General features: G+C 35.5%; 1 protein-coding gene across 2 annotated transcripts in view; it reads right to left on the bottom strand.

Moving 5' to 3' along the window:
* LOC129733296 (sodium leak channel NALCN) overlaps window positions 1-24371 on the bottom strand; it is a 64269-nt gene that overhangs the window by 23943 nt on the left and 15955 nt on the right. For both annotated transcript variants that reach the window (XM_055695065.1, XM_055695066.1), the window contains 3 exons: window positions 22725-23775; window positions 22467-22661; window positions 22191-22408 (listed from right to left, as the gene is read on the bottom strand). In XM_055695065.1, coding sequence (XP_055551040.1) covers window positions 22191-22408; window positions 22467-22661; window positions 22725-23775 — 1464 coding nt within the window. The remainder of the gene's footprint in view (window positions 1-22190; window positions 22409-22466; window positions 22662-22724; window positions 23776-24371) is intronic.

Raw genomic sequence — 24371 nt, 5'->3', positions numbered from 1 at the left:
CACTTGTAAACACGGTAGACTGGCCGCTTGTAGGCCGGAAAATATTTAAAAAAAAACCCACACCAATCCCACCGACGGGAATATTTCTCATTCCCTTTTAGGGGAATAAAAAACACTTTTTGTCCCTCTTCAGCGGGGATTTTCACGTTGGAGTCTCTTCCTTCTGCAGGGGAAGGACTCAAACTCACGACCGAGGGCGTTTTCGGAACGAAAACCCTCTCAAAATCGACGAAAACGAATAAAATTCGCGGTCCGCGGCGAATCGCGACGTCACGACCGATTTGTTTTATTTACTGTTTTCTGTACTTCTCTTTTCCCCTCCCGACTGAGTAACGTCATCAAGGGAATCATTTCCATTCTGTTCCTTGTGACACTTCTCAGTGAGGGAGCGCGTGAAGTTAGCCCACTCACTGTTGTTGCGCGTAGCGCTTAGTGAGAAGACACTGGGCAAAATCTTCACGTTAACTTCATACCAAAATCACAACACCGCATGAAATATAATGTATTAATTCGATTTTATTTATTTATTATTATTAATTGTCCAATTTTAACCTGTTTTTACGTCTATTTTAATGTGTTGGCGCCAGGATCATTCTTCTGATTCCAAGAGGAATCAGAACGAACTAGACTGATTCCCAAGGTCTTGCTCAAACGACTCCTTTCGAGTCATTCTTGATGCGGTAAAGACCAACCTTAGCGTCCTGTGTTGTCCAGTTGTTTCGGTATTTGGAGGGAGTAAGTTTAATTTTGACCGCTTGCGGGATTTTACAAATGTGTTGTCCGCGCGGGCCAAAATGTTGATGGATGTGTGATTCACTTAAGATGAATTTGGGAATGGATTGAAACCGTAATTGTAGAGTTGGTATGAATACTGAAACTGGATCGAAAGGATAATAACACGCGTTCCGCTGCGAATGGCCTAAGGCGATTTGCAGAATTTTAGGGGCGGAATGCCGAACATGATTCGTCGTGGTCAAGGATGGATACCTTAGTTCACCCATTGACACCTGAATGTGAGAATGGTGAGCTGTTGCCACTCGTTGGCAAGGCCTAGCTCTTGACCTGTAGACAGATTTGAAGTCGAAGCACCGATTTATAATAAGTCGCGTCGATTCATATCCCTGATTGTGACATGTTTATTGAATTGTGGAAAGAGTTTGTAGTGTAGTTCAATTTTATTATGCATGTTGAATTATTTATCTATATTATTTATTATTTTAATTCGTTATTTATTATTGTACCGGTGATAGGGATATAAGGATTAGTTAAACAAAAATGTAGACATTTTTTTCTCCTCGGTGTGGGCGAGATTGCAACCCTCAAGGCTGCAATTAACCCAAATTTGTGTAATAAACTCCGAGCGTGTAATTATATGTTGCTTGTCATTTGTGTGTAGGAGTTGTTTTTGTTTTGATTTTGGTTGTAGTGACAAGCAACATACTCGCCGCTGCATGTTGCATGTGTAATTTTAATTCGTTGTTTTCACGTTAGATTTTATTTAGAAGTTTGTGATAAGTATTTTAGTAGGTAGGTTTTAAATTATCGGTGTGAACTGTCTCGCGTGTGAATTAAAATTAGGCCCCGTCTCTCCTCCCGCGGCGGAAAAGAAAAATGCATTAACGGCGAGCCAAGTGCGGTTGTGTTGGTTCGAATTGAGGGAAAAAACGTCAAGCAGGGGTTTGATTATGCTACACGAGGGAGATCGCTCTGTACCGCCGAAAAAGAAAGACGCGTTTTGACCGCCGGGAAGAATTTCGCAAAAAAGCTAAGTGCCGAGTTAGCTTCCGCCGTTCCCTGAGTTGTGCTGGAAGAATTACCCAGCTCCGGTAAAAGTGTAATAGTGCGTGTGCCCCAGCGAGCTCATTAAACCGGAGCAAACGACCGCCACCCAGGAGAAAGTGGTGCTTCCCCGGAATCGCGCCACAGAAACCCGCCATTGCTGCGAGGAGGACGGAAGGTTAGAGTTAGGTTTTCTATTTATTTTGTTTTATTTTATTTATTTGTTATTTATTTTTTTGTTCTAATTAAATTTTATCTCCACCCAATCTAACCCCCTTTTGGTAAAGTACCCCAGTGCTACGCCGCCCGCCGGGTAAATCGGCCCCGTAAAAGCTGGGGTGGTAAGCGAAAACTTACATACTTGCAGAAATAATTGAAACTGACATGAATGAGATTAAATCAATTATTAAAAAATTTAAAAATATGAAAGTACCTGGTGACGATGGAATCTTTAATATATTAATCAAACATCTCCCTGAGAGCACAGAGGAATTTTTAGTGAAAATTTTCAATTGCTGCTTCAAAATTGCATATTTTCCCAAATTATGGAAAAATGCAAAAATTACTCCAATTTTAAAACCGGATAAGAATCCAGCTGAAGTTTCAAGTTATCGACCAAGTTTGCTTTCTTCAATAAGTAAACTGTTTGAGAGAATTATTCTTAACAGAATGATGTCACACATCAACGAAAATTCAATTTTTGCAAATGAACAGTTTGGATTTCGCCATGGGCATTCCACTACTCATCAATTGCTCAGAGTTACTAATATGATACGAGCTAACAAATCAGAAGGTTATTCCACTGGAGTTGCTCTTTTACACATAGAAAAAGCATTCGACAGTGTTTGGCATAAAGGGTTGATTGCGAAATTGCAAACTTTTTTTTTTTTTTTTTAAGGGGGGATTTGTTAGTAGCTTAAGTATTTATGATAAATATTAGTAAATAATGAGTATGTGTGTCCAATCACAAATGGTGATTTCTCAACACTGTTAGAAATTTGTAATTTTAATTGTTAGGATTTGTTTGCTTTCGCAATTAGGACTTATCATTCGTAGGGATTTAAACCTACTTGTCAGAAAAGGGGAAGTAAACTTACAACTAACTTAATTGCTAACTTATTGGCTATAAAGAGAGCTTATCGTAGCAATTGAGGATTGCAACGATTTTTGTCGAAAATTGGTAATAATTTTATTTGACATAGCTTCTAATGGTTCAACACCAGTAAGTCTATGTAATTCGAGTGTACCAAACCAAGGAGGACGCTTCAAAATCATTTTCAGAATTTTATTCTGAATCTTTTGGAGCGTTTTCTTCCTTGTTGAACAGCAACTTGACCAGATCGGTACAGCATAAAGCATTGCTGGTCTAAAAATTTGTTTGTAAATCAAAAGTTTGTTCTTTAAACAAAGTTTAGAATTCCTGTTAATGAGAGGATATAAACATCTCGTATATTTGATGCACTTGGCTTGTATACTCTCAATGTGCTCTTTGAAAATAAGTTTTTTATCATAAATTAGTCCCAAGTACTTAACCTTGTCGGACCAACTTAAAATAACCCCATTCATCTTGACAACGTGATTATTGTTTGGCTTGAGGAAAGAAGCCCTAGGCTTATGCGGAAAAATTATCATTTGAGTTTTAGAAGCATTGGGAGAGATTTTCCACTTTTGCAAGTAGGAAGAAAAAATATCTAAACTTTTCTGCAATCGACTGCATATGACACGAAGACTTTTTCCTTTTACGGAAATGCTTGTGTCATCGCAGAACAATGACTTTGTGCATCCTGGAGGCAAATCAGGAAGATCTGAAGTGAATATGTTGTACAGGACTGGACCCAAGACTGAACCTTGAGGCACACCTGCTCTGACAGGAAATCTATCAGATTTTGAATTCTGATAGACAACCTGCAGAGTTCGATCAGTAAGATAATTTTTTAAAATTTTGATAAGGAAAATTGGAAAATTAAAAGTTTGCAATTTCGCAATCAAACCTTTATGCCAAACACTGTCGAATGCTTTTTCTATGTCTAAAAGAGCAGCCCCAGTGGAATAACCTTCAGATTTGTTAGCTCGTATCATATTAGTAACTCGGAGCAATTGATGAGTTGTGGAATGCCCATGGCGAAATCCAAACTGTTCATTTGCAAAAATTGAATTTTCGTTGATGTGTGACATCATTCTGTTAAGAATAACTCTCTCAAACAGTTTACTTATTGAAGAAAGCAAACTGATTGGTCGATAACTTGAAACTTCAGCTGGGTTCTTATCCGGTTTTAAAATGGGAGTAATTTTTGCATTTTTCCATAATTTGGGAAAATATGCAATTTTGAAGCAGCAATTGAAAATTTTCACTAAAAAATCCATTGTGCTCTCAGGGAGATGTTTGATTAGTATATTAAAGATTCCATCGTCACCAGGTGCTTTCATATTTTTGAAATTTTTAATAATTGATTTAATCTCATTCAAGTTAGTTTCAATTATTTCTGCAGGTAAAAAATTCTGGGAAGAAATTAAATCAAATTGACGTGTGACTTCATTTTCGATTGGACTCACAAAATTCAAATTTGAGTTATGAACACTCTCAAACTGCTGAGCAAGTCTTTGAGCCTTTTGTTCATTGGATACAAGAAAACGTTCACCATCTTTTAAAACTGGAATAGGCTTTGAAGGTTTCTTAAGAATCTTCGACAGCTTCCAAAATGGTTTTGAATATGGTTTCAATTTTTCAACTTTAGTCTCAAAATTTTGATTCCTCAGAAGAGTAAATCTATGTTTAATCTCTTTCTGTAAATCTTTATAAATAGTTTTAAAAACAGGGTCACGAGAACGTTGATATTGACGTCTGCGGACATTTTTCAAACGAATTAGAAGTTGAAGATTTTCGTCAATTATTGGTGAATCAAATTTCACTTGAGCCTTTGGAACAGAATAATTCCTGGCATCAACAATTGCACATTTTAATGCTTCCAAAGCGGAATCAATATTCACTTCGTTTTGCAAATCAAGCTCATTATTGAAATTTCTCTCAATATAATTTTTGTATCTTTCCCAATTAGCTTTGTTATAATTAAAAACAGAGCTCATAGGGTTTAAAACTGATTCATGTGATAAAGAAAAAGTTATTGGAAGATGGTCAGAATCAAAGTCAGCATGTGTGATCAAATCACTACATACATGACTTTGATCTGTCAGCACCAAATCAATTGTTGAAGGGTTTCTTATAGAAGAAAAGCATGTAGGACTATTCGGAGACAAAATAGAATAGTATCCTGAAGAACAATCATTGAATAAAATTTTGCCATTGGAATTACTTTGAGAATTATTCCATTAACGATGTTTAGCGTTAAAATCGCCGATTATGAAAAATTTCGAACGATTTCTGGTGAGTTTTTGTAAATCACCTTTAAAATAATTTTTGAGCTCGCGTGTGCATTGAAATGGTAAATATGCTGCGGCAATAAATAAAATCCCAAGTTCAGTTTGAACTTCAATTCCCAAAGTTTCAATAACTTTCGTCTCAAGATGGGGAAGAGCACGATGTTTGATTCGGCGATGAATAACAATTGCAACTCCACCGCCGGAACCCTGAATCCTATCATATCTATGAACCACGTGATTGGGATCATATTTTAATTTTATGTTAGGTTTCAAAAATGTTTCAGTAATAATTGCAATATGCACATTATTTACTGTTAAAAAATTAAAAAGCTCATTCTCATTGGCCTTCAATGAGCGAGCATTCCAATTTAATATTTTAATTGTTTTATTTAAAATCATTGCTAAATTTTAAATTAGAAACAATTTTAATAGTAAAATTTGTGCCTATTTGAATGGCTTCAAACATTGATTTTGCCTGCAACATGGCGTTCATAAGATCGAACATTGCCTGTTGCAAAAAAGAAAGTTTACCTGCCGTAATAGGCCCCAGGCAGTTGACATTAGAAAAAATATTTTCGGCAGCAATATTAGCTGGAGTAATAGGTGTACAATTATTTTCTAGCGTGTTTTGCTTACCCATATTAACGGTCATTTTCGAACTACCAACACTAGGCGGTATAATGTTCGAACTACCTGTAACCTGTGCATAAGTTAAACGGGTATGCAAAGGAGTAGGTAAACTATGCGTCACTGGTACGCTTGGAGAATTTTGTTTTGAAGTTGGTTTTAATTGAGAAATTGAATTTTGTTTACCTTGCCTTGCCTTAACAATTGCTAAACGGACTGGGCATTGATAAAAATTTGACATATGGTTGCCGTTACAATTCGCACAGCGAAAATTTTTACTCTCTTTCACAGGACATGTGTCCTTTTTGTGAGAAGAGTCTCCACAATTAAGACATTTTTGGTCCATGTTACAGAATTTGGAACCATGGCCATAACGTTGGCAAGTACGGCATTGGGTGATATGCTTTTCACCTCCGCCATACTTCCTATAAGTTTCCCACTTTACACGCACATTATACAAAGCATGTGCTTTTTCAAAAAAATTTAAGTTGTTAACTTCATTGCGGTTAAAATGAATTAAATAATTAACAAGGGAAATTCCAGTTCTCTGACTGTTTTCGCCTCGTGATTTTTGTTTCATTAGAATTACTTGGGTAGGGGCTATGCCAAGTAATTCTGTTAAAGTAAGTTTGATCTCATCAACGGTTTGATCGTTGGTGAGACCTTTCAAGACAACCTTGAACGGCTTGGCGTTCTTGGTGTCATATGTAAAAAATTTGTACATCTTGTCAGTTAAATACTGAACAAGACGATCACGACCCTTTACTGAGTCGGCTAATAAGCGGCATTCACCTCTACGGCCAATTTGATAGGTAACTTTAACGTCAGAAACAAACGTTGAAAGTTCCTTTTTGAATATATTAAATTCAGAAGAAATAGTTACCACAATAGGTGGAACTTTCTCCTTTTTTAAAGATTTTATATTTTGTATAGTTTCATTATTGGTAACTTCCATTTCACCAGCTTCTTGCTCAGGCAAAATATCAAAAGGATTGTCACTACAGACACTCGATGTGTCAGAAAGAGATGCCTCTCTTTTCCTCCCCGCAGCGATGCGAGGTTTCTTTTTCCGTCCAGCCATTTCAGGTGATACGAAAAAAGTTAAAACAAATGTTAAATTCAAAAGTAGGTAGTCTTGAGAAAGACTGATGGGAAATAACTTTCAGGTAGTCTTTAAAAGACACACTGACAAAACACAAACTTTGAAGCTATAGGCAGTCAAAGACCAGTCCACAAGCAACCGAAAAAACGTCTGATCTGTAGGACAGTTCAAGACGCACTGAATTGCAAACTTTTAATTTTCCAATTTTCCTAATCAAAATTTTAAAAAATTATCTTACTGATCGAACTCTGCAGGTTGTCTATCAGAATTCAAAATCTGATAGATTTCCTGTCAGAGCAGGTGTACCTCAAGGTTCAGTCTTGGGTCCAGTCCTGTACAACATATTCACTTCAGATCTTCCTGATTTGCCTCCAGGATGCACAAAGTCATTGTTCTGCGATGACACAAGCATTTCCGTAAAAGGAAAAAGTCTTCGTGTCATATGCAGTCGATTGCAGAAAAGTTTAGATATTTTTTCTTCCTACTTGCAAAAGTGGAAAATCTCTCTCAATGCTTCTAAAACTCAAATGATAATTTTTTCCCATAAGACTAGGGCTTTTTTTCTCGAGCCAAACAATAATCACGTTGTCAAGATGAATGAGGTTATTTTAAGTTGGTCTGACAAGGTTAAGTACTTGGGACTAATTTACGATAAAAAACTTATTTTCAAAGAGCACATTGAGAGTATACAAGCCAAGTGCATCAAATATACGAGATGTTTATATCCTCTCATTAACAGGAATTCTAAACTGTGTTTAAAGAACAAACTTTTGATTTACAAACAAATTTTTAGACCAGCAATGCTTTATGCTGTACCGATCTGGTCAAGTTGCTGTTCAACAAGGAAGAAAACACTTCAAAGGGTTCAGAATAAAATTCTGAAAATGATTTTGAAGCGTCCTCCTTGGTTTGGTACACCCGCATTACATAGACTTACTGGTGTTGAACTATTAGAAGCTATGTCAAATAAAATTATTAACAATTTTCGAAAAAAAAAAAAAACGTTGCAATCCTCAATTGCTACGATAACCTCTCTCTATAGCCAATAAGTAAGCAATTAAGTAAGTTGTAAGTTTACTTCCCCTTTTTTGACAAGTAGGTTTAAATCCCTACGAACGATAAGTCCTAATTGCGAAAGCAAACAAATCCTAACAATTAAAATTACAAATTTCTAACAGTGTTGAGAAGTCACCATTTGTGATTGGAGACACACACTCATTATTTACTAATATTTATTATAAATACTTAAGCTACTAACAAATCCCCCCCTTAAAAAAAGTTCCTTTTTGCCTTTCACTTTCCAGACATACTGGTGGGGTTGCCATTCACGCCAAGGAATCAATCAAATTCAATATTTGATTAAACGAATCTTTTGAAACAATTGGTTCCTAGGAATATCAGTTGAAAGAGGCATGACGGTAGGAAATTTTGGAATTGTGTACCACTCCCTCAGTACGAGTAACCAGCGATCACGTGTTTTCGAATTTTGATAATGTTCATTCCTTCACTGAGGCCGATTATAAAATCACAGATTATGAGACAATTTGTGTTGTTGTATTTGTGTATGATAGCTATGATTGGAATAGGTACACCGCTACGCGAAATATATACTCACGCATCACGCATCATTACTTTTATTGGTTTGAAGAACATTCGGCGCGAGTAATTGCAAGTAAATTCAACTGTTATTTCGTTGATAGTGTTCAATCGATCAATCAGAGTATTGATTTGGTCAATGAACCTCTCGAAATAATACAGCCGGTACGTAATAACTGTAATTTTTCTGGTTTTCATCCTATTACTTTTGCACAGTTGAAAGATATTTGTTTTTCTTTGGAGAGATCGGCTTGTATCGACAATGTCAACGCAAAAGTAATACAAGATTGCTTTCATGTCATTGGACACGATCTGCTGGACCTTATTAATGAATCACTGCAAACGGGGCACGTGCCTCAGGCTTGGAAGGAATCACTTGTGGTTCCTATCCCTAAGATTATTGGGATGGATAAATCCGAAGAGTTGCGCCCCATTAATATTTTGCACACATTAGAGAAAATTTTAGAACTAGTTGTGAAAGGCCAGCTGATGGATTATTTGAATAGTAATAATTTGTTAATTCCAGAGCGATCAGGTTGTTGAGAGGGTCACTCTTGTGAGTTTGCTTTGAATCTGGTGTTAGCAAAATAGAAAGAAAAAATCGACTATTTTTGCGGTGTTTTTGGATCTAAAACGCGCTTTTGAAACAATTTCTAGGCCCTTATTGTTACAAACATTGGAGCGCTTTGGTATCGTAGGGACAACACACAAATGGTTCGAAAACTATTTGTGTGCTAGAACTCAGAAGACTCGTTTTAATGATTCTGAATCGGATTCCATTGCTAATACCCTTGGTGTACCGCAAGAAAGTGTTTCAGGGCCCATTTTGTTCATTATTTATATTAATGACATAAAGCGAGTTTTACGGTTTAGCGATATCAATTTATTTGCTGATGATATTGTTCTGTTCATTGCGGCTAAGAATCCTAATGACGTTGTGGCACTTTCAAATCAAGATTTACATTATCTGGCGAATTGGTTTAAATTTAAACAGCTTAAATTAAATATTAGTAAAACAAAGTACTTAATCATTTCTTCTGCCAACTCCAGACCAGACGTAAATATTGCAATTGATGGTGAGACGATTAATCGCGTAAACGAAATAAAGTATCTTAGAGTGATTATTGATGACAAATTAACTTTTAAGTCTCACATTGACAATGTCATCAAGAAAATGGCAAAAATACGGTATTCTGTGCCGTTTGAAAAATGAATTGACTGATAGTAGTAAAATTAGTCTTTAGAAGTCAATCATTTAATCACATATAGTTTTTTGCTCATCCATATTATTTCTTGCAAACAATACACAAATATTGAGACTGCAGCGCTTAAAAAATGAAGTTATGCGATTAATATTAAGATGTAATAAATACATTTCCTCGAGTTTTATGCTGGACGCATTGCAATGGCTTTCTGTGAAGCAAAGAGTATATTTTCTGACAATGGTGTTTCTATATAAAATTTTTAATAATATGCTGCCTCGATATTTGTGTAATCGAATTGATAGGGGAAGTGATTTTCATAGGTACAACACTTAAAACGCGGATGATGCTAGAACACCAAATTTTCTTTATGGAAGATCACAGAACTCTCTGTTGTATAAAGGAAGAATTTTTTTCAATTCGATGCCAAGACAGGTAAAACGTGCAGCAACAATGGCGGAGTTTAAAAGGCTTTGTATTTCACACATAAAGTCTGTTTTGTAGACAGATTATATATAATTTTTTGTAAATCAATGACGAAGATTGTAAAATTAATGTATTTTTTTTTTAATTTATTGGGTAAATTAAGTTATTATGTTCATTGATGATAATGGATTTTTGTTTGAATTAGCTGTATAATATTTAATAGTAGAGTTTAAAAAAGAGTCGGCTACACATGTTTGAGCCACGCGCGTGTAGACTGACATAGACTATCTGGATATTGAGAACATTAGGATTAAACCCCTGAAATTGAAACAAAAGCATATCGGGTAGGAAAGTTGCCTTTTGGTTTGAAATAGCATATATGCTGTTATTCTGATTTTTAATATTTATCTGTTTTTACGATTTTGAACTAGGGTTGGGAGAAACAACTGAAAGGCTGCCTGTGGACCGTGAAGCTCGCTATCGAGAACTATAGTATCACAGGATCTCTCTCGTAGTTTCGGATCGTTATCCAGAATCAATTCTGATTAGTTGACACTCTTAAATGTTCCAGATAATTTTCGGGTTGGAAACGTTCTGGATGAGCCTTGGATCCATGATGATATTGGAAAATCGTTTTTTATTCATTGTTAAATTATTGGTATTCTTTTGAAGGATTACTATGTCTGTATTAATAACCAGTCCGTTATTTGTTTGCCAACTGGTTACATTGTGTGACTCTATATAATATCTTACTTAGATAAATCGACCAGCTCAAACCGATGTAGGGGTTTGAGGTGGAACCATCATCATCATCATCATCATCTCAGAGATGGCTGAACCGATTTACACAAGATTAGTGTCACATGAAAGGTCTAGCTGCCTCATAACACCTTATCAAATTTCATTGTAATCGGACTGTAACTTCGTCTGTAATGTTTCAAAATGTGAAAATCATGAAACTTCTTTATCACAAAAACATGACCGATTAGAACAATATTGATATCAAATGAACGGGCTAGTTAAGTGTTAACTGATGAATTTTATAATGATTGCACATTTGGTTCGAAAGTTGTGAAAAGAAACGAGCCCCGATGACTTTTCAAATTCACTCGTTTTCCCAAAGATTGAACTAATTTCAACAATCTTATTGTCAAATGAAAGGTTTGGCTGCCATATAGGTTGCCATTTCATTTGATTATTAAAATCAGACTTTTCCTTCCACCGTTATGTATTAAATTGAAGTAACAACGGAAGTCTATCGTTCCCGGTATTGCTCGTGATTAAAGTGTTCGAAATTAGGAGTCATTTTTTAATTTTGTTATTTTTTAGCACAAATATTACGTTAAATTTCACATTTTATACGTCAATTATTACTTCATATACAACATCAATATTCTAGAACCCAAAGAGTGAATCTATCTTTACTGGATTGAATTTGGCAATTTAAGAATGTTTTCCAGAAACCGGAAGTCGCAAGATCGGGCTTCCAAATGAAGTATGGAGTTGACTCTCTGCCTCTGAGTATTATCCCGGTTTCTGAAAAACTCACATAAGGTAATATTTTTACTCTTTCATGCTGTTTCTAGAAACCGGAAGCTACTATCTAAAAATTTGGTGTCTGAAGTTGAGTTTTGGTCTCTGGGTATTATACTGTTCCACAAATACTCATATTGGATGATATTTGGCGTAGATAGTTGACCATTTCAGGATGTACTCAGGTAGCCAGAATCAGTCATCTGGATTTAGAATGTTGTTTGAAATCGGATTCTGGCTTCTGGGTTACATCCCGGTTTTTAAAACCCATATTCAATGTTGCACGGATGCACCTCAGTAACGAAGGGAATAATATCAATAAAAGCAACTGCGTTAAAGAGTTTCATATTTATATACAAGATAATTTAAATAAATTCATGAGGAAAGTCAGAAAACAAATTTCTTACAGAAAACTAATTATGTCGTGTAGTTATTTTTTATGTGAATGCAGTCAAACGTAAAGAAAAATTTTGATCGGTGTATATTTATTTGTTAACTTGTAACCCTAGACGTAAACTGACTTTTTTTTTTAATTTTCCAAGTTTATGTAACATATGTTTTTTTGCCTATTTTTTCAAATTAATTTTAAATTTTTTATTTTTTATCTCTATCAATTTTTGCGATATTATTTTATTTATTATATTTAATTTTTGATTTTAATTTCCTTTCATTTATATTAATTTTTCTTTAAATTTCTTTTTTATTTAATGAATTTTTTGCATGGGTGGCAACACCCATATTTCCATTTTTGAAACTCAAAAAAAATTCTTACTATAAATAGTGGAAAAAAGAATTCCGATTCGGATTTCGACCTTCTGTTTATTATACACAGACTTCGCAGCCAACCGTTAAGTGTACAGGACAATTGCGGGGCTAGCGCTACGATCCTACTAACACTAACAATCTCTCCCGAGCCGAGAGTCGAACCTACAACGACTGGCTTGTTAGGTCAGCATGTACCTCGAGACCAGCTGGGAGGGATTTGATAATGATATATAATCGAGTCCGATCCATATATGAGTACAGTGATGTTTCGATTATACCACGATACAAAAAAAATTCGCGTTATAAATTTGTGTGTGAATGTTAAGTTTTGAATGTTCGGTATAATTGTGCTGTTGGTTGCCAAAAATTATCAGAATGTATTTTTTTTTTAATTGAAGTGTTTGTGTAAATCTATTCTAACAAATAATAAGTTCGAATGAGAAAGGCTGGGTCTCACCGCTAGGTGGATTAATTCGGGTTTTTTGTATATGATAGCTGAGAAAAAAATCGAAGTTATATCACAACTTTTGATAAAAAGTTCAGGATGAAGAAATGAACAACAATTTTTTATGGAAGGTTTAGATTAAAAAAATATTTTTTTCGACATTTTTTAAAATATTTCTACTCTAATATTTTTGAAATGAGATTGTGCCAGTGGGGATGAGAGTATGCTTCTCTTTTGACACGGAATAAATGGCACAGTCTCACTTCCACTGGCACAATCTCACCCCAGCTGACGGTATTTCAAATTGAATACTCAGGATTATAGTCACTGTATTTTACTAGTCTGGCGGAGTGGGGAACCATGCAACTGGCAACCCACTTTTTCACATTAAAATCCTGACACCACTGGATATAATTCATGTTGCATATGACTTCTTTGAAAGTAAACATTTGATGTGAAAATGAAGTGCGTTTATAACAAATGTAACAGCAATTGGCGAAGGACAAAGAAACAAACAAGTTTACTCCGGTTTCCAAAGAATGCAGAGATTAGAGGAAAATGGCTAAAATAATGCGAGTTACCTGATAATTCATTTATTCGTTGAAAGGAAAGTTATAAAAAAAATCATTTTGTTTCGATTGAGCATTTCCCGTACAATAGTACAGCGTGAAAAGCGACAGGACAGCAAATCTATGGCAGTATAATGTTATCAATAAACAATTAATTATAAAAAGAGCACGTTATTGATGCGACGAAAGAAAATATTCCTTGTGATTTTCTCACATGTATAAATTTAACATTATTGTGATATCATTAATTCATTACAATAACTATTCTCAAAAAAATAGCAATTGTCACAAAAAGCCCAATTATTGAGTCTAATTTATTCTGTATCTTTTTACGGCACGATTACAATACTTCAAATGCGAAAATCGATGCACTATCGATTGGTTCCCGTTTTGACAGTTCACACTGGTTCCCGAAATCCAGTCCGCCAGACTAGTAAAGTATACACTGACTATACTCAGGATAAGTGACTTCGTAAATGCATACGTTGTCAAGTTATTTGGAATTTAAGTTGAGAGAATTATAAAATAAACACTAAATTATTCATATAATCATAAAAGGATCGAATTTTCCCCTCAATTTTTTTGATTCTAATAGCAATTTCAAATTAAAGAGCTCTTGCATCCATCTTTGAAATATTTCAACATTAACTTTGATCAAATTCTTTTTTTTTTTACAAAAGTACACTCTTTTATGTGTTGTTTGTGATTCCACAGTAACAACCATATATAACCATTTATTGAAATATACGATCGATGTATAGTAATTAATAGTTTTGTGATTCGAAACATTAAAATCACCAAAGAATGTGTGATTTTCACGTTTTGCCTTTCTCCTAGAAAGGTATAGCAATCACTTGCAAAACCGAAAGTATAAAAGTGCTCCAAAGGGCCGAATGGCATATATCACTCGACTCAGCTCGACGAGCTGAGCATTTTCTGTATGTGTGTGTGTATGTGTGTGTGTATGTGTGTGTGTGTATGTGTGTGTATGTGCAGATTTTTATTCTCACTCACTTTTCTCAGAGATGGCTGGACCGATTTTCATGAAATTAATTGCAAATGAAAGGTCTTGTTGCCCCATAAGGCCTTATTAAATTTCATTATAATCGGATTTTTAGTTTAGAGGTTATGTATCAAAATGTAAAAATCATGAAACATCATTATCTCAAAAACTACACAACCGATTTGAACAAAATTGGTTTCAAATGAACGGGCTACCTGAAAAACCCTTAATTTTTGAATTTCATAAAGATTGGACATATGGTTCAAAAGTTATCAAAAGAAACGTGTTCTGAAGACTGTTCAATCTCACTCATGTTTCTCAGAGATGGCTGGACCGATATTCATAAAACCAGTGTCAAATGGAAGGTCTAGTTGCTCCATGAGACCCTATTGATTTGTTTTGCAATCGGACTGTTACTTTGCCTGTTATGTTTAAAAATGTGAAATTCAGCTATGAGAAGGAACATATTCCGAAGACTACTTAAACTCGGCCATTTTTGGCTGTTTTTTCTGCCAAAAATGGCCGATTTCCGTCTAACATGAGTATCTCCGGATCTAGAATGATACACAGCAGCTGAAATCGACCACAGACCCAATTTTGGATTCTAGGTTGGCGACCTCCGGTTCCTGGGAAACAGCCGAAAATGATCGAATAACACCCAATATGAGTGTTTCTCCAACCAGAAACCAAAAGTTGCCATTCTGCAACTCATGATGGTGTCTGAGGTCAATTTTTAGCTTCTTGCAACATTCTGGTTCCGAAGATACTCATGTTGGGTGGTATTTGGTCACTTTGAGCTGTTTTTCAGAAACCGAAAGTCGTGATTTTGGACTTTAAAATTGCCTGTGCTATCATCTGGGAGTTATTCTAGTTACGAAAACGTTCATATTGAATGCTATTTGGTCATTTCCGGATGTTTGCCAGACATCGGAAGCCACCATCTTAAAATTCACGATTGTGTCTGTGATCAATTTTTAGCTTCTGTGCATCTTTCTGGTACCGCAGATACTCATATTTAATGGGAATCGTCCATTTCAGGCTGTTTTTCAGAAACTGGAAGTTAAAATCTTACAATTCAAAATGTTGTCTGAAGTCGATTTGTAGTTCCAGTGCATCATTCCGATTTCGGAAATACCCATATTGGGTGGTATTTGGTCGTTTTCCGCTGTTTTTCCAAAACCGGAAGTTGCCATTTTGGATTACAGAATGGCATTTGGAGACAATTTCTGGATTGAACGTCATACTGGTTAAAGAAACACTCATATTGGGTGGTATTTGGTCATTTTCAGCTGTTTTGAGAAAAAAATGTTATGGAACATATTTGTTACCACTAAAACATTCACCTGCCAAATATGGTTCCATGATTAGTTCGCGAGATGTGCAGAAATGTGTGCACCACTATGGACAGATTTGTATTTTCTTGATTGGTTATTGAGCTGTGCGAAATTTGTGTTTCGTTTGTATGGGACCCCTCACTTATAGAAGAGGGAGGGGTGTCAAACCATTATGCACATATTTGTTATCCCTTCCAGAAAATGGAGGGGTATTAAACCATTATGCACATATTTGTTGCCTCCAAAAACATCCACATGCTAAATTTGGTTCCATTTTCTCGGTTAGTTTTCGAGATATGCAGAAATTTGTGTTTTACTTGTATGGCACCCGCCCTTCAAAAAAAAAGGAGGGGTGTCAAAATATTATGTACATATTTTAAACCACTTAAAAAATTTAACTGCCAAATTTGGTTCCATTTAGTTGATTAGTTTTCGAGATGTGCAGAAATTTGTGTTTCATTTGTATGGAACCCCTCCCTTCCAGAAAAGGGAGGGGCGTCCAACTATTATGACACATAGTTTTTACCCCTTAAAACATCTACATGCCAAATTCGGTTTCACTTGCTTGGTTTGTTCTTGAGTTGTGCAGAAATTTATGTTTCATTTGTATGAGACTCCTTCCTTCCAGAAGAGGGAGGGGTCTCAAACTATCATAAGAACCTTTATCGGCACCAAAAACCCCTACATACAAATTTTCATGTCGATCGGTTCGGTAGTTTTCAAGCCTATATGGATCAAACAGACAGACAGACCGGACTGCATTTTTATATGTATAGATTACCTAAAGGACCTAAAGAGCGAATATACATTTACTGAATTGAAGCGTTCATGTAAATCTATTTTTACAAATAATAAGTTTAAATGAGAAAGGCTGGGTCTGACCGCTAGGTGGATTAATTTAGGTTTTTGTAATAGTTTTGTGATTCGAAACAATAAAATCACCAAAGAATCACAAAACTATTACAAAAAAACGTGAAACTCAAACAAATTTATCAAAAACTCGTAAATTTCCAAAATAAATTGAGAGACAGCAATTTTGTTTCTTCTACGAAGTTACATAAAATTTTCTAAACTAGAACTTCGTCGAAAACTGCAGAGCTGTAGCGTGTAAGAATAAAAAGTTGGTGTCGAAGCGCCATCTCTGCGGCCAAATCGCGAACTATACTAAACGTCAAATTGAAGTTCTTTTACACTGTAAAACTCTGCTGAAGACTGCAAATAGGTTGGATAGAGTATCAGAGTGCTGGACCGTGTATTTCATGCAATAAATACATAGCAATTGTGTTTTTACATGAAACCTATGATTATATTCAAACTGAAATATCACAAAAACACAAAAAAAACACATCTTTCAAAATTTCAGAAAATAAAGATTTTTTGATGGACAATTTTTAGAAAAAATCATGGTTTGCTAATACTTGCTAACCTATGAGATATCTAATTCACAAAATTATGCATTTTTTCCAAATTTTATGGAATATTTCCATTTAAGTACTTCAAAAACTTCCGTACTCGGAAGAAAACGACTTAATTATACAATTTCCACAGAGAAAAAAATTTGTAAGAAATTAATTTGAGTGAACTCATAAAATTATCACAATGAAACGTGAAATTCAGACAAATTTTATAAAAACTCGTAGATCTCTGAAACTTGAACAGTTAGAAATTTTGTATATTCTGTAAAGTTTTATAGAATTTAGAGATCGTGTAAGGAAAAGAAGTTGGCATCGCAACGCCACCTTCGCGGCTAAATTCCGAACTTATCCAAAATGAAGCCCTAACCATGCTAAGAAACTTTGTAGAAGATCGGAAACCTATTGGTCAAACCCTGAGAACGCTAACAATTTCGTTCCGCTAGATTTCATTCCTGGCCCAGTGTACATTGGAATTTGATTCTTCTCAAGAATGTTGCATTTGCAAAAAAATACTCAACTTTTAAGTTAAAATTTATTTCAAACTTCTCCATCCAGAACATTTAATCAAAAATTTTAGGAATAATGTCAAGTTTCAACAAAAAATTAATTTGAAGGGAAAAATCTATTCTTTTTTTATTTAATGTATAATTCAGTGTTTAGTTTTTGACTTTCTTAGCATAAATTCATAATAACTTGAAGAGGGTGCATTTACGAAGTCAATTATCATGAGCTTTTCAAATTAGAATGACCATTTAAATTGTTCAAAATGATTAGAGTACAAATATTCTACAATATATCTAAATTAAATATTTTTTTCAAAATATAATTTTTCATACAAAATGCGTTTTTTATTTCTTCATCCTGAATGTTTTATTAAAAGTTGCGTTATAACTTCAAGTTTTTTTTGTACAACCAACGGTTTCTGAGCTACAATGCTATAAATGCTTTAGAATGAAAGCCCATGCCAAAATCATATGCCCTTTTAGAAAATAACTTATGATTCTAAAAGATTGCTCCATCTGTGAACAATACTCATTTTGCTAAGTCAAATACGTGTGTGTATATTCAAATAACAAATGGTCGATTAAACTTTGGCGAATTTCTAGATCATTTGGCACGATTTTGCTCAATAATGTATTTCAGTAGCTAACAGATGACATTGTTTGTGTACCATTCATTTATGTTCTGCAAGCTTTTTTTTCTCGCTTGGGCCCACTGTAGTGTAAAACGAACAGTTAAATCCCAGGGTCTAGGTTCGGTTCAGAATAGATTAAACGCAAAGATTTATGGCAGATTACACTGGTAGACAAAAGCAGAAAAATGCTACCCTAAAGCTCAAATTAGTTGCCCTGGAAAGATTATAACTTCTTAACCATTTCTGTGAAATTTGGTGCCTTTAGCCAGTGTAGAAATGCTAAGCTGACGCATTGAAGTGGAAGTGTCGCATAGCAGTTGTTCCCCGGGTTCGTCGTTTCAACGTTGTGTTTACAAGAAAACCCATTTAGGTGTGTAAATTGACAAGATACACTCAAAATATTTTTCACGTTATAGTTACCGGGAAAGTTATTATTCTTTTTATCTAATTCAGTAGACATATGCATTTTATGGGTGTTTCACGTAGAATTCATCTACTGAAAAGCATTTGAGTCTCGATATCTATCACGTTTTATGCAACCTATAATTTTGATTTATTTTTTCGATTTTAAAGAGATAGAAAATAGTTTGTAGAAATTATCGAAACATGTTGCGTAATAAATCACTCGAGTATGCAATGTTATCAATTGATAAATGAATAAAGCTACATAAAAAATGATAAATACCACGATATTCGCGGGCGATAGCTACTGTCCCCTGCAGTTGTTTGTGTTCAGGTAACTCCACCACTTTTGAACTGGAGCTGTGTACACTGTAAGCTCAAGACTCGACGTTATTAAGATTTTCCGAAAATTCACTTATTGATAAGCGATCGAGAAATTCCATTTTATGTTGACACTGAATTAGACAACAGTTTCGCCATCTTGATTCCTGGATATTTGCGCACAGAGAATTTACGCGGTACATCCTGTTTGACGTTGTCAAGTTCATGTACTTGGTATGTGATTTTCACGTAGATGTTATGTTTGTCACATAAGCTTTCACGTTTCACGTCATGTGCGCGGTGGGCTGGTATCGGTTGGAAAACGTATGCTTGGGGAATGGATTGGATTGTGTTTCATATTTCATGCACCTAACGGTTTCAGTTGGCCGTTCTGACGCCAATTGATTAATTTTTTGTTGTAGATTGTTCATTGTAGTTCACACTAGAATGGATAGAATGGGACACGGTATATACCATCTGCTAGTAAATCACACCAGTGACCGCAACTGTTTGTGTATTTCCATCTATTAAATTCTAATTATATTAAATTATTGTAGAAACTATCGACTTTTCCATTCACATCAGAACTAGATGTCGTTGCTTGGCTATCAGTATTGAAGCGACTCATCGTCATATGGAAATTTTAAAACTTGATAGCAAAGTGCCACCACAAAATTTAATTGATTATATTTGAGTCCTCAAAAATTCTATACTTATCGGAGGTCAATTACTAGTGACTCCGCTTGGCGTATTGCATTTTAAATTTGTATGAAGAGTTGTATAACCTACTTTTAACAACGTTGAACCACCCCAATGAGAATTGTGCGCATCCGCTTTCAACCACACGGCTCTCGCCCTAATTTTTAAATATTGTCAAAATCAACAACACGGACTCTAGACGAATGGTAGTAAGACACAATGGGTTATATGGGAAAAACATATTTTTTAATAAAAATAGATTTGCGTCTAATGAAAGTAAGTACTAGAAAGTTAGAAAAAAATGTATAGAAGGCATTTGATAGCTGTTTTATTGGTCAATGAGCAAAACACTCGGAAAAATTTCGGTTTTACTACCACTGAAAAAGCGCCATCTCTTGCCATTGGACATTTTTTCAGGTGTCTCATAGATCATTGCACACGAAAAATAACCTCACTTTTTTGACACTTCCCACGGGTTTGTTTACAAGGTGTTCTAATTACTTTTTATGTGATAGGAGTGAAAATGAATGATACGAGTACGAAAAAGATGGGAAAACTCTCCGCCTATGCGAATTCGTTACTGTGACCTTTTGGATTTTTCGGAAACGCATTTTTTAACAAGAAACTTCCGCTTTTTTATTCGAGCCGAAAATTTTTCTATGTAAACAAACCCGCGATAACTGTCAATTCTCTTTCTTTTGCTGGGCGCCTGCCTCGGGGCTTTATTTTTAAATAATATGTTGGCTACTGTCAAACGTGTAGAGTTTAGATAGGGCTGCCATCCCCTTGAATATTATGAATCTTTAAACATACTCGTGACAAGTGTCTGATCACATCACTTGCTTTTTTATTATTTTCTAAGCTTTTGGATAAGTTTTGCTGCACGATTGTTCTGGCGTTTTGTAAATAACCCTGGAACTCTGTTCTGGTTAGTATGCATATTTGCATTTGTCAATTTTTGTACTCAGTAGGTGTTTTAAATCCATCATCCAACAGCTAGAAGATTATCGGGGCGAAACGCCGTGTCCCTGCGGAATAGAGCTAGGGCCATAATGGTCCGGTGTAATCGTGTCTGCGGCGCGAGTGAGTTTTGCTAGGATTAAGGATTTTCGGAGTGCAGTGCCTTTGCGAGTTGTATCAGAGGGTATTTATTCGTGTCTCACCGTTTAACCGAAGACTGCTCACTCGTTGGTTCTATCTAAGCACGTTGCAAATCGGAGTTCGTTCGTTCGATAAATATCGTGATTAATCTTATATCTTCGCGATGTATACATTTCAAAGAACCGCGTTTGCTTTCTAGGAGGTATTCGGGATTGAAAATAGAAATTTATATAGACACTTAGATGCGTCGTGTGGTAGATAATTTTTAAGTCTCTGAAAACACGGTGGTGGCTAAGAGCATCAAAATTTACAGAAATGGTTCAAAAGCTATAATCTTTATGTTTTCTAGTTTGAGTTTTACGGTCAAACCTGTGTTGATTAGTATTATGCTTCCCAACGGTTTCCAAACAAATCTGGTTAAACTGATTCGAAGTGCTCCTTGGCTTTGTGGGTGATATTGATATAGTCGTTGCTAACCACAGAGCAGTAGAAGAGAGCAGTTTTAAGAGGAAAGCAGCGAAAATTGGACTTATCATAAGCTCTACCAAAACAAAATACATGGTGGCTGATAGAGAGCGTGGAAGTTTGTCAAGCCTTGAGATTGTAAAAGATGAAAAAGATTGTGTTTGATGTGTTGTAAAGTTTTGCCGTGCGTTTGATTTTTTTGGGCAAATAGTGCGGTGGAAATTGTCATAATTCTTTTCCAAACCACCGATTTTAAAGAATTTCAAGGAAATATTTATATTTACTTTACACACGACAAAGAAAAATGCCTGTCTCTTTAAGCTTGCATATGTATATAATCCCTTGAACAATTTTAACAAAACGGAATGTTCCGCGTACTGCCATTTTCTGCAGAACTAAGAATTATCTGAATTTATGTAATCTTGTTTGATTCACAAAACCCAAAGGACGTTAAAGTGTATGTATTGTATTACTCAAATTTTGATTTATACTATTATATTCGAATCGGCAAGAATCAATTTGAATAGTACAAAAACTTTTTTCGTGACAAACAAAAATAAAAAATTTTTGAATTCGTGAATGAACGCGAATTTTATGAAGTAAAACTCAACCGGCAGAAGCAGAAACTCGGGAATTGTCAAATGAACTAGAAAAGTGCTTGCTGTTTGGTCCTCAGGGGATTAATAATGTTGCAATCCAGTAAAAGTACGGACATCTCATTATAAATTCATTAGACAATTCCCTACCCATGGCGTGATTGCCATGAGTACGTTTTACGACAGACTGAGTTTTACTTTGTCTTCAGATGGCGGTGATTTATTTAGAAGTTTGATGAATTTTGTGCAGTATTCTGACTAATCGTTGTGTGGTTGGGTTTCTACAATTATACGTACCGTCCAATACCTTCACCGTATTTCACTGTACCGAATAGAATAGTTCCCGCAAGTGCATAGAAAAACACCAATAGAAACATTCCAAAAATAATAAAGAATGATTTACACACTGAGACACCGACTGTAAGCATCAACATTTTCAAGGTCGTATGCTTGCCAGTTATTGTGAAAAATCTCAATATGACAACCATAAAACCAATGAAATATGATAAATCGCTCTGCAAATAAAGGAGTTGAAATGGAAAATTGTATTGGACAAATTTGTATCGATCATACTCTCAGTGTTGTTTGGAGAAATATCCATACGACGCCAGCTACCGTCACCAAGAGGTCATATCTGTTTCTTCTGGACTGCCAGTAACCTCTAGGAGTAAACGCAATGTTTTTCATAACAACTTCTATAACAAAAACGAATGTAAGAAGTGTACTGACGATTATTAGTCTTTCAGTGTGCGTTTCATCTTTTGTCCACTGGAAATATAGAAGTATGTGATTGTGCTAGCTCTTACTTTAAAAAAATATGTATTTGATTACCGTTATTGAAAGCAACATGCTGTTGACAAGAACAACCACTGCAATACATCTTTTAAATGCAATATGTTGTGTAATATCGTAAACAAAAGCTCGAAACATGCGGCCATCTGGACGAGGTGGAAGATGCAGCGGTTGAGCGATCTTTAGACGTTTCTTCAAATCACACCACCGTCGTTGGTCTACAGTCAGCAATGCTGTTCCTTTATTTTCTGAATAATTGGCAATTACTACACCCACAAACAAAGTTAGTCCTATCATGCATCCAAGGAAAATATATACATGAATATATATAGCATGTACGGGTCCTAGCGCTTTAATCAAGACATCTCGTACATCAATCCATCCTTTGTACGACAGTACCTCAAATAATGCTAACATGGCGTCACCAATATTATCAAAATTGAATCTTCTAGGGTTCGCCCATACTCTGGGAACGAGCATCGATGGATATGATTCATTTGCACCAGGTGTTAATTTCATTTTCGTAACAAACACACGCCTCATGAACACACCGACGCAATCTTCTCGTTTGAGAATAGTAGGATCATTGCAACGTGCCAAGCGACCTCCATACAATTGCACTCCATAGCTTGCAAAAACAAACATCAATAAAATTAGTAAAGTTGATACCAGCAGTATTTCCTTGAAACCTCGACAAAGTTCGTATACTACTTTCCGCATATGAGGCACTAGCGTAAATATTCGAAGCGGTCTAAGGCAACGCAAAATCATTAGCAACTGCGCTGATGAATTACTTGGTACTTGACGAGGCATCCATATCAAAAACGTCAGTGAAACGACATAAATGAAGACATCGAGAACCGAAGCAACGTCTTTGATGTATGCTTTGGGGGTGAAGAATAAACCATCCGCCAAGATTTTAAGGGCCAACTCAAGGCTCATGAATATAACAAATGTGTACTCGGCCATTTGAAGCGTTACGTGTTCCATTACACGGTATTGAGGTGTCTCGAACATCATTGATATGCAAGAAAGTGTAGTCACGAAAATCATCACCCAATCTAGGTACGTTACTAGGCCGAGAAAATTGCTGGAATAGAAAATAACTTGGTTAAATATAATACCTTGTTCGATATAATATATACAAATTCAATTTTCAGTGCATGTTACTTTTGGAATCTCATATATTTTACATGTTATTCTGATTTTTCTGATTCTGATTATTAAACATATCTTCTTAATCTCTTTTTGTAAGAAGAAAGAAAAAATCCATTGCGTAAAACACTTTTGGAAGTAACAAATTACTACGGAGCTCCGTAGCCGCAAGGTTACAGATTCTGCTTTGGTGAGCGGGTGGCCGTGGGTTCGAATCTTAGTAGAATCAGGCCATTTGGTTTTCAAAGGATGACTCTTTCTTAACAACAATAAGTCCCTATTGTAATAAAACTGGTGGGTGTGAGTAACGTATGAAAGTTCTCTCCAGAGAATTGTAATTAGGCGAAATCGTTAGGATGGACAGAGGATCGGTATAGTAGAGCAGTAAGCTTGAAAGGGAAAGGTAAAACTTACACACAAGCACGGATATGAATGATCAGCGTATCACTTACTTCAATAGTAATAATATGAAGTGTGGAGTACAGAAAACACCTGGGCAATATCACAATAGATCTAATATCTGGTCGCAGT

This window comes from Wyeomyia smithii, chromosome 3, assembly GCF_029784165.1.
Source record: "Wyeomyia smithii strain HCP4-BCI-WySm-NY-G18 chromosome 3, ASM2978416v1, whole genome shotgun sequence".
NCBI lineage: Eukaryota > Metazoa > Arthropoda > Insecta > Diptera > Culicidae > Wyeomyia > Wyeomyia smithii.
Note: the sequence above shows the minus strand (reverse complement) of the source record. Positions and strands in the feature narration are given on the sequence as shown.